The following is a 12,225-nucleotide window of genomic DNA, read 5'->3' as shown; positions in this document are numbered from 1 at the left end:
GGTAATGTTTACTGATCTTTATTAGAAGAACTTAACAATAAAACCAGATGGGAAATCAGAACAGTGGTTTACAGATCCTTCCCTCTCCAGCCCCAGCATCACAGAATAAAGAAGGGTGAATCTGGAGAAGGGAGACAATAGCTTATCAATAAGCACACATGACCAACTTTATTGTGTGCAGGGCAAAAGCGGTGGTGGTTCATTGGTAGAATTCTCACCTTCCATGTGGAAGACCAGGTTTGATTCCCATGCGATGTACGTTTTGTGCAGCAACCACATGTCAACAGAGGCATGCATTCTGCTAAAATGCTGACTAGGTTTCAGCAGAGAATCCATGCTAAGGTGGACTACAAAAAAACGCCTGGTGATCTACTTAAAAAAATCAGTCAGTGAAAGCCCTGTGGATCACAAGGGTCTGATCCACAATGGATTATGCAGAAGGTGCAGGATAGGTAGTATTTTCTTCTGTTGTGCTTGTGGTCACCATGTGTCAGGGAGGCAGCTCACAGCAACATGATATACAGGGAGAAGATAAGAGGAGAAATATCACCAATATTGAGGAAAATCACTTACTGGTTGTTAGGGTAAATTCTCTCATACCTAGCCCATTGTGAGCTCTGATCACTTTGAGATCTTGAGCATTTGCTCAGGAGGAGTAAAAGACCCCCCAAAACATGGTCATCTTTGAAAAAAGTCTGAAAAGATTAGTAGTTCTCACACTGAACATCAAAACCACCTGTGATGCACTAAAATTCTGATGCTCAAACCACATAGTGTTCCAATTAAACGAGAATCCATAGTGGTAGGACCAAAGCATCAATATTTTTTAGCTTCCTAGATGATTCCATTATGAAGTCAAGGCTTAGGACCAGTGACATGCATTCTCACACATAACCTGCATATACTGTTCTGTTAGATACAAAGTAAAGGCTGAAGATTCTAAGTACATAAAAATAGAGTTGTGCATTATACCGGAAATCGTGGGTCATAGATGAGAAGCTACAGAAGGCTCCATAACTACAACGGGATTTGATCCATCAAGCTGATTGACATATCCCAGAATACTCCCACTATCCCAGTAAGCATGTGACAAGGGAAGCAATGTTCATATACGAGATCTCCATGCTGAAACCTCTGAGAGCTACAAAACTTATGTAACTAAGAGGTAAGACTTATGATTGCAGATGTTAGGTTTTGCCATCTTTTCCAATCCACATGTCAAAAAAGATAGCACAAGTTTTAATATTAGACACTTCTGCTGAGGAGCCTCCAGAGGGCCTTCTTGATGTCCCTGTTTCTCAGACTGTAGATGAAGGGGTTCAGCATGGGGGTCACCACGGTGTACATCACTGAGGACACTGCACACATCCTGGAGGAAGATGTGGCAGCTGAACTGAAGTACACTCCAAGACCTGTTCCATAATATAAGCAAACAACTGTAAGGTGAGAGCCACAGGTGGAAAAGGCTTTATACTTCCCACCTAACGATGAGATTCTCAGAATGGAAGAAGTAATTCAAGTGTAAGAGAAAAGGAACCCTGAGGTTGGAACACCACCAAAGATGGTACCACTACAATATACTAATAAGATATGGATGGAGGTGTCAGAACATGCAAATTGAAAGAGTTGAGGAGGGTTACAGAAGAAATGAGGAATTTTCACATCTGTGCAGAAGGTAAGTTGTGACATCATAGAAATGTGCAGCAGGGAGTCCAAAAGGCTGATGAAAAAAGATACCAAAACTAGCAAGCCACAGAGGCGGGGGTTCATGATGACTGTGTAGTACAGGGGGTGACAGATGGCCACAAACCGGTCATAAGCCATCACAGTGAGGAGCAGACTGTCCAGGCATATAAAGAGATAGAAAAAGGACACTTGTGTCAGGCAGCCTGCATAGGTGATGGATTTGCTGTGTGTCTGGATGTTCACTAGCATCTTTAGGACTGTAGTGGAAATGACACTGATATCAGTCAAGGACAGGTTGGAGAGGAAGAAGTACATGGGGGTGTGGAGATGGGAGTCAGAGGTGACAGCCAGGATGATGAGAAGGTTCCCAGTCACAGTGATCAGGTACATGGACAGGAACAGCCCAAAGAGGAGGGGCTGCAGTTCTGGGTCCTCGGAGAGGCCCAAGAGGAGGAATTCTGAGACATCTGTTAGATTCTTTGGCTCCATATACCTGAGAGAGCTTTTGGAAACAGAAAAGAGGATTGTTATTGTGTCTGTATTTCAAATTCAAGAAATGCACACGTAAAGTAGACAAATTCACAAGTGTTCACATTATGGACCTCATATTCTAATTACTGCAGCAAAATTACTCTGTAGTAGCAAGCCCCTCTACTGTACTTCTCGGAACTACTTCCTTGTTTTTCTCCTGTTTCTATACTCAACCCAACTTTAGAGATGTTGGCCTAAAGAATATTAGGATGGCAAGGACCTTTTAAAATAAAAAATTTATAGAAGGAGCAATATATCAGATCCCTCTATGAGGGAAATATATGCAGTAAGAAATATCCTTCTTTTAATAAAAAAAATTATTTCAATTAAAGGACACTAGGAAACACTTGCAGTCCCAGGGTAGGCAAGAAGTTAACACACTCGGCTGCTAAGCAAACGGTGGAAGCCCACCCAGAGGCACCTCAAAAGAAAGGCCTGGTGATCTACTTATGAAAAATCAGTCACTGAAAACCCCATGGAGCACAGTTCTACTTTGACACACATAGTGTCGATACCTATCAGAATCCACTTAACGGCAACTACTTTTTAAAAGTAGTCAAATGTACTTTATTTTATCCAAGTACTGTGCAATGAATTTCCTTGATCTGGAATCTTTAAAAAACAACAATTAAGTGATAGGAACACATTTTTAAAAAATGCTTTTATGTGGATTCTGACTCATGGCAATCCTATACATTACAGAATAGAACTGCTCCACAAGATTTTCTTGTCCTTAAGCTTTACAGAATACAGGTGGCATAGCTTCCAGCATCATAGCAACACACAAGCTCCCACAATATCACAAATGGACAGACATGTGGGGGAAGGTATGCCACCAATATTCAAATACTGGCAGGGTCATCCATGGCGGACAGGTTTCAGCTGAGCTTCCAGACTAAGACTGACTAGGAAGAAGGACTCAGCAGTCTATTTCTAAAAAGAATGAGCCAGTGGAAAACCTTATGAATAGCAGGGCAATATTGTCTGATATAGTGCCAGAAGATGAGCCCAACAGATTGGAAGGCACTCAGAATACCACTGGGGCAGAGCTGCCTCCTCAAAGTAGAGTCGACCTTAATGATGTGGATGAAGTCATGCTTTTGGACCTTCATTTGCTGATGTGCCATGGCTCAAAATGAGAAGAAACAGCTGCAAACATCCATTCATAACCAGAAGGTGGTACGTACAAAGTATGAATCTTGGGAAACTGGAAGTCATCAAAACTGATATGGAACACATAAACATCGATATCCTAGGCATTAGTGAGCTGAAATGAACTAGTACTGGCCATTTTGAATTGGACAATCCTATGGTCCACCATGCCACGAATGACAACTTGAAGAAGAACGGCATTGCACGCATTTTCAAAAAGAAAATTTCAAGATCTATCCTGAAGTACAATGCCATCGGTGATAGAATAATATCCTTACGCCTACAAGGAACGCCAGTTAGTTATTCAATTTACTCACCAACCACGAAGGCCAAAGACAAAGTAATTGCAGATTTTCACCAGCTTCTGCAGTCTGAAATGGATCGAAAAATGCAATCAGGATGCATTGATAATTACTGGTGATTGGAATGCAAAAGCTGGAAATAAAGAAGAAGGATAGGTAGTTGGACAATATGGCTTTGGTGATAGAAACAATACCGGAGCTTGCATCACAGAATTTTGCAACACCAATGAATTCTTTATTGCAAATACCTTTTTTTCACCAACATAAAAGGTGACTATACATATAGACATTGCCAGATGGAATACACAGGAATCATATTGACTACATCTGTGAAAAAAGACAACAGGAAAGCTCAATATCATCTGCCATAGAAGGTTAGGGACCGAATGCAGAACAGACCATCAATTGCTCATATGCAAGTAAAAGTTAAAACTGAGGAAAATTTGAACAAGTCAATGAGAGTCAAACTACAACCTTGAGTATATCCCACCTGAATTTAGAGACCATGTCAAGAATAGATTTGATGACTTGAACACTAATGACCAAAGGCCAGATGAGTTGTGTTATGACATTGAGGACACCATCCATAAAGAAAGCTAGAGGTCATTAAAAAGACAGAAAAGACAAAAATACATGTCAGAAAAGACTCTGACACTTGGTCTTGAATGCCAAATAGCTAAAGCAAAAGGAAGAAATGATAAAGTAAAAGAACTGAACAGAAGATTTCAAATGGTGGATAGAGAAGAAAAAGTAAAGTATTATAATGAAATGTGCAAAGAGCTGGAGATAGAAAAACAAAAGGGAGGGACATGCTGGGCATTTCTCAAGCTGAAAGAACTGAAGAAAATATTCAAGCCTCAAGTTGCAATAGTGAAAAATTCTATGGGGAAAATATTAAACGAGGCATGAAGCATCAAAAGAAGCTGGAAAGAATACACAGAGTCACTACACCAAAAAGAATTGGTTGACATTCAACCATTTCAGGAGGTAGCATATGATCAGGAACCAATGGTAATGAAGGAATAACAAGTTGCAATGAAGGCACTGGTGAAAAACAGGGCTCCAGGAATTGATGAAATATCCATTGAGATGTTTCAACAAATGGATGTAGTGCTAGCAGTGCTCACTTGTCTATGCCAAGAAATTTGGAAGACAGTTACCAGGCCAACTGTCAGGAAGAGATCCATATTTGTGCCTATTCCCAAGAAAGGTGATCCAACCAAACGCGGAAATTATGGAATGATATCATTAATATCACACACAAGCAAAATTTTGCTGAATATCATTCAAAAGCAGCTGCAGCAGTATATCCACAGGAAACTGCCAGAAATTCAGGCCTGATTCAGAAGAGGACTTGGGACCAGGGATATCATTGATGATGTCAGATGGATCCTGGCTGAAAGCAGAAAATACCAGAAAGAAGTTTACCTGTGTTTTGTTGACTATGCAAAGGCATTCAACTCTGTGCATCATAACAAATTATGGATAACATTTGGAAGAATGGGAATTCCTGAATACTTAGTTGTGTTCATGAGAAATCTGTACACAAATCAAGAGGCAGTTGTTGGAACACAGCAAGGGGGTACCACATGTTTTAAAGTCAGGGAAGATGTGCACCAGGGTTTGTCATTTCACCATACCTATTCAATCTGTGCAAACCCTGATGGTATAGTCGTTAGGAGCTATGCCTGCTAACCAAAAGTCTGGCAGTTCGAATCTACCAGGCAATCCTTGGAAACTGTTGGGGTGGTTCTACTCTGCCTTATAAGGTTGTTATGAGTCGGAATCGACTTGATGGCAATGGGTTTTGGTGTATTTAGTCTTTATGCTGAGCAAATAATCCAAGAAGCTGGACTCTGTGAAGAACAACAGGGCATCAAGATTGGAGGAAGACTTATTAACAACCTGCATTATGCATAGGACACAACCTTGCTTGCTGAAAGTGAAGAGGACTTGAAGCACGTAGTGATGAAGATCAAAGACCACTGCTTTCATTCAGTATGGATTACACCTCAACATAAAGAAAACAAAAACCTTCACAACAGGACCAATAAGCAACATCATGATAAACAGAGAAAAGACTAAAGTTGTAAAGGATTTCATTTTACTTGGGTCCACAATCAATACCCATGGAAATGGCAGTCAAGAAATCAAAAGACGCATTGCATTGGGCAAATCTGTTGCAAAAGACCTCTTTAGTGTGTTGAAAAGCAAAGATATCACCTGGAAGACTAAGGTGTGCCTCACCCAATCCACAGTATTTTCAATCACCTCATATGAGTGTGAAAGCTGGACAATGAGTAAGGAAGATCAAATAAGAATTGACTCCTTCAAATTGTGGTGTCAACAATGGATATTGAATATACCATGCACTGCCAAAAGAACAAACAAATCTGTCTTGGAAGATGTACAATCAGAATGCTCCTTGGAAGCAAGGATGGTGAGACTGTGTCTTACATACTTTGGACATGTTATCAGGAGGGATCAGTCCCTGGAGAAGGACACCATGCTTGGTAGAGGGTCAGTGAAAAAGAGGAAGGCCCTCAAACAGATGGATTGACATAGTGGCTGCAACAGTGAGCCAAGTGTAACAATGATTGTGAGGATGGCGCAGGGCTGAGCAGTGTTTCATTCTGTAGTACATAAGGTCTCTATGAGTTGAAACAGATTCGATGGCACCCAGCAACACCAAGAACAATCTTTACACAAGCAGATCACCAGACCTTTCTTTCATGGAGCTGAAGGGTGTGTTTGAACCACCAACCATTAGGTTAGTAGTTGACCTGAAACTGTTTGCTTCACCTGGGGACCTCATTAGCTGGATTCTAAATTAAAATGAAATAGTCATAACCGAAGAGCCAGATTTGGAACCCAGTCATCTTAGGCCTACTTAAGAGCTTTCCAAGTCAATCCTTCCTTAATGAGGGGATTGAAATTCTCTTCATTTCAGCTCCCTGATGGCAACTCATTTCTTCATTTCTATTAGTAGGTCCAATATGACTTCATTTGGGAATCCATAAAACTGAAAAGAACAGAGGATAATATGAAATAACACATAGGTAATTTGCTGAAATATATGTACTAATTAAACCTGACATTTAGCGTTGTAGAAAGAAATTACATTAAATAATACATATAAAGTCCTTATGCCAGTGGTTTCTATGCTAGTGGATCATTATAATTGTCTATGGATCTTTTAAAAAATACTGACCAGCTGGCCACATTCCAGAACTCATTAAATCAGACTCTACATGAGAGTCCCTCGGTCATCCTGAAGAACAGCCAGGGTTGAGAACAACTGCTTTACATGATTGTCAGACTTTTGTAAGTGCTTCATCAATGTGAACTATTTTTATCATTAATATCTACTGCCAACATTAATTATATAAGCATTTAATAATATTTACTTCATAACTCCTATTTCAGAGATTTAAAATATTACCATTAAAACTTGGGTTTTCTTGCTCTCAGTGTATGATCCTATTTCTCCACACACCTGGTCCCCAAAAACAATCTCTGTCATAAATTTTGTGGGTACATTTTCTTCTCAATAATTTTATAATATTAGTATTAATTTATGTATCCATAACCAGTTTTCCTGAAAATCTACCTAAATAGTATAATCCTACACATATTGTCTCATGGAAGTTATCATCTACCACAACATTGTGTTTTAACTGTCTCTGGGAAAGTACACACATCTATTTCAAATGCTTTAAATGGTGCATGGTATTACTAAGCAAAGGATCATTTTATGTCAATTTCTTATTAAGACCATCATAGTAAAATTCTTCCTCCAATGTACATATTATTCACCACTGAAAATTTCTTATTTATTTACATATCATTAATGATGTATTAATTTATTAGTCACAATTGAGAATTTCTATATTTTATGTGCATGGAGCATAGTTGTTGACGGTGTAAAATTAATGCATGTTCAAATTTACTATTACTTGCCAACATTTGTTTACCAATAGAAAGTCAGACACAAATACATGCTCTTATTTCAAGGTATGGAATCTAATACCCATGAAAGTTGTCTGGTAATGGTCATTCTATGACAGATCCACATGAAAATTACCATCCAGCATAGGGAATAATGGCACCCTGGAGGCACAGTGGTTAAGTGTTTGGCTGCTAACCAAAATGGCACCACTTCAAATCAACCAGATGCTCCTTGGAAACACTGCGGGGCAGTTCTACTCTATCGTATGGTCTAACTATGAGTCAGAACCAACTCGACAACAAACTATTTTCATTTTTTAAATATAGGAAATAATATTCCCATAGTTCAGATTTCCTGAGTATGCAATAAAATGCATTACTATTCATAGAAAACCCTACAGTCCACGAGATTCACACTATAAAGTTCCCTATAAAACATCTGGCCCATTCTCTTAATTCACAGATCAGCTCACCGAGTTGTAAGAGGAAGAATCAATGGTTCAGTCTCCATTTGCTCATTTGACAAGAAACACAATCATTCAGGTCTGCTGGAGGAGACAGAGCCCTGGGATAGGAATCAGGAGGGCAAGGTCCAAATCCCATATCTGTCACACACTAAATGTGGAGTGCAGGTAAATCTCTCAGCCTCTCTTACCTGGAAATAGGCAGAATCATACCCATCATTAGGATGCATGTTGCAGCTAACAAAGGTTTGGCACTTAATAAATACTTGGACATTGATTTTTAATCAGAATTTGAATTAATATAACAGTAGTGGGTTTATTGTTGAAATAAAATCCCAGTTTTTTTCGTTGTTGTTGTTTGATTGGGGAAGATGGAAGCCTAATATGTCCCAGGAAATTCAAACATAAAATGTATTTGAAATAATAAAATATACCTAGGTGCACATAGTAAGATGTACATTCCCTTTCTCTTTCTCTGTTTTTCCTTTTTAGTTTTCATCTTTATTAATATCTCCACAATTTTTTAAAAAATCATTGAAAGTTCTACACTCTATTAAATAAATATGTCCCCTGGATAGTCCATGATACAGACATAATCATTCCCTATTTTTTCTTGTCTCTAGTTCACAACTAGTGAGACATGCTTGGAGGGTTGAAAGCATAGGCAGGAAACCGCTCAACCTGTAAGCAATACAGCCTATGCTCTGATGCTGTGAAACAAGGCACAAAGGAACCAAGCCATATTTAACACAAATTTGTTATTGTCCTTTTGATTGTAGTCTACTCTGTGCCAAGCACGGGATAGGCTCTGGGGAATCAGAAAGGAATGAGACTCAGTGTTCACTTCCATGTATTCCATATCTACTTGTATAAAAATGCAAATAAAATGCTCTCATAGGGATCCAGACAAACAAAACCATCAGATCACAGGATACATTAGTTGAACGGTATGAAGCTTCATCTAATTCATATTAATAATAATAATATGTAAAATTAATGTGCCCTGACTATAACCATCACATATTTAATCACATATATAATATGCATTATCTGTTCAATACATACAGTAATGCATATCTCTCTATCAGCTGTGGATCGACACAGATTGCAATGTAGAGGCAGAGAGATACTAAGAACTTATCCCATGGCACACAGATCATAAGTAGAGCAGACAGGGTTCACATTAAATTGTAAGTCACTGAGGCCCACGCACCGACCACCTTTACCCTGTTTCCTAAGATTTTAAAGTGTTTAAAGCAAAAGTCCAGGGGACTTAACAAAAGATACATCTTAACTTACACCTTTAAACTTATTCCAGAATCCTGACTGGGAATGAAACCTAAGATTCAGTTTTTCTGACTTCAAGACTGACATACGTTAAATGACAATCAAGTTAAATTCAGGGAGAAGAGGCAAGAGAGAGTTCTGTCCTAATTACCATCTGCCAACTCATGATGTGATCTTCTCCTGTGTTCTTAACTAGCTTTCTGACAGTGGAGACACCAAAAGGCACCCACCACTGTCCATTGTGGTAGAGCAGAACCCCCCACTAAAGAGAACAGTGAGCAGGGGTTCTTTGTGTGGAGAGACCAAGGAGGCAAAATGACATGGTGATAATAGCAGGGGAGAATATGGCCAGGTGCCCTGTGTCTGGTGTCACACTGCCTGCATTCAAACCTGGCTTCAACATTTTCTGGCCCAAGACCTGAAACAAGTTACAAAAAAAGACTGCTCATTTTCTCTTCTATGAAATGACAGAAAGTGTATTCTCTTCTCTAGTCATGGTTGTGCAGAAAAAGGAAACAAGTTACACAGAAAACTTAGTTCAGATCCTGGCACTAGGCAAACTTCCGTAAACTTTCACCATGCTATGGTTACTACCATCATCCTCATCATCATGGCTATCATCATCATCAACTAAATCAAGTTGAAGTATTAGGGGACAGGTGAGAGGCACTCATTTCTTGTTCAGTAAGGAAGTGCCTGTGGGAGCTAGAACCAATGTTGAAGAAATTAAAAATCTGAAGATGCCTTCTCAGACCTATACCAAAACCAGGAATAGAAACCCGACAGGCCTCTGATCTGAAACTTAGCATTTCACGGCCTTCCCTATGGTCATCTCAATTGTGTTAACTGTCCTGATGAGGAGGAACCTGCTTTCCAGCCCCACTATGTCCACTGACTTCCATGGCACTTAATGGATTGTGCCAGGTCTCTGCCGGGGCATGACCAAGGAGTGTGGGTCCACCACCACTGTCTTGCCTAATAAGTGATGATGGTCTAGGCTCCTTCCTCAGGACTCACCAGAAGAGAGGTTCAGGTGTGGACCTCCTGATTCAAAGGACCAATGCAGAGGAGAGACATAGTTATGGACCTTGCTGCACTGGGAAAGCAAACTGAAGGACTTGAGTGCACAGGTGGGATATTTACAGTTGTATGGCTTGGGGAGCTCAATGCCTAGAGCTCACAATTAGCCAAATTGGTTCATATTTTTCCAATCTCTGAAGACTTGTTAGTACTAATGAAGCAGGAAGAGTAGAAAGTGAATGTCCCTAGTGTCTGGGCCCTGCCATTCTAAGGAGGAAGCTCAACTACATTCCTCACCTCTAATTACCAAGTTGTACAGATCTTCACATAGAAATCAGACACTTTTTTGTTCAATTTTTCAATCTAAACAATCAATGTGTGGTTTAATATCCTCAAACCCATTAAATGAATCAAGTAGTTTAGAGAGGATTAAATATTCTATAAAAGCCCTGTTGGCATAGCACTTAAGTGCTCGGCTGCTAACAGAAAGTTTGGCAGTTGGAAGCCACTTAGAAATGCCACAGGAGAAAGAGCTGGAGATTTGTTCCCATAAAGATTACAGCATAGAAAACTCTATGGGGCAGTTCTGCTCCATCACATGGGGTCATTAAGAGAAGAAGTACTTGAAAGTACCTAATAACAATGACAACAAGAGATCTTTTACGTCAAGAATCTGAAACTATTTTCAGTTTCTGAAGTAATATTTATGTCATGAAGGAGAACATCCTATCTTCTTTCTGTAGCCATTGCATGAGGTTTGGATTTTAATGTGTTGGCATTTTATATTTTTTCTATTTCAAATTTTGCCAGTTCTAATTTTTCTGTGGTTTATATATGTTGGTACTTTAGAAAACTATTTATTTTGTTGTACTTATTTGGTAACTTGATCCTTCACCCAAATACCTCTATGGGCCTCAGGGAAGGCTGCATTCACAATGTCAGCAAGGGCTCCAGTCACCTCAAGGTTTGACTGGAAATATATTCAGTTCCAAGATTACTCAGAAGTCAGTTGGCAGGATTTGCTCCTCACAGGTGGTTGGCCAGAGGCTTCCTTTCACTTCTGACCACGTGGGCCTCTCCATCAGGCAGCTGACAACATGAACGCTGATTTTCATAAGAATAGGCTGGCCAGAGAGCAGGAGAGGGCTGGCAAGATGAAAGCCAGATTCTTTTTTACACCCCATTGTTGGAAGTGATATTCCAGTAGTTTTCCAAATTTTCTTTGACGGAAGCAATTAACTGAGTTCAGTACACACTCTAGCGGATGGTTATCAACAAGAACATGAATACAAGAGGTCAGTGAGGTTTGTTGGGAGAATCGTAGAAGCTACACACTACAAGAGTTTCACGCTCTATAAGGACAGTGGCTCTAAGCACCACCAGAAGCTAGAGAGGTCCCTCTGCTTTCCAGTATAGTCACAATCCATTGCACCACCATGCTCTCAGCAAACATTCTCTGGAGAAAAAAAGGACACATAGCAGAATTCCTACAAAATCCACCTTGTACTTCTGGTCTTGCAGTCAGAAGCCCCTCCTGTTTCTCTAATGTCAGCAGAATCCTTCCACCAATATTGGGCCAGTCACAACCATTCCATGAACAAATTCAAAAATTATTCCCAGTAGCTTCTAATTTTCGCTTCACTAGAAAGGGCTCACTTCGCTCCAGAATGCAATTTTCCTTAGATTTCCTTATGTTCAGAACTCTTGAAATCTTCAACAAAAAGTGCTTTATAATTATGTAGTTTTTTTTTTCTTGTTTGTTTTTCTCTAGTAGATAATGTGGAATGATGATGTATTCGACCTTTTACATCCTACCCATGTAGCTACCTGACTAA

The 12,225-nt window shown here is 39.6% G+C and overlaps 1 protein-coding gene across 1 annotated transcript; it reads right to left on the bottom strand.

The window, feature by feature from the left end:
- Positions 1–1,245: 1,245 nt before the first annotated feature.
- On the bottom strand, positions 1,246–2,175 carry LOC126071131 (olfactory receptor 7D4-like). Its single transcript, XM_049875400.1, has 2 exons — positions 1,811–2,175; positions 1,246–1,495 (listed from the first exon to the last, which is right to left on the bottom strand). The coding sequence occupies exons 1-2, from the start codon at positions 2,173–2,175 to the stop codon at positions 1,246–1,248; spliced, it is 615 nt and encodes a 204-aa protein (XP_049731357.1).
- Positions 2,176–12,225: the final 10,050 nt, after the last annotated feature.

Source organism: Elephas maximus, chromosome 3, assembly GCF_024166365.1.
Source record: "Elephas maximus indicus isolate mEleMax1 chromosome 3, mEleMax1 primary haplotype, whole genome shotgun sequence".
Taxonomy (NCBI): domain Eukaryota; kingdom Metazoa; phylum Chordata; class Mammalia; order Proboscidea; family Elephantidae; genus Elephas; species Elephas maximus.
The sequence above is the reverse complement of the archived record's forward strand: the minus strand, read 5'-3'. Positions and strand labels throughout refer to the sequence as shown.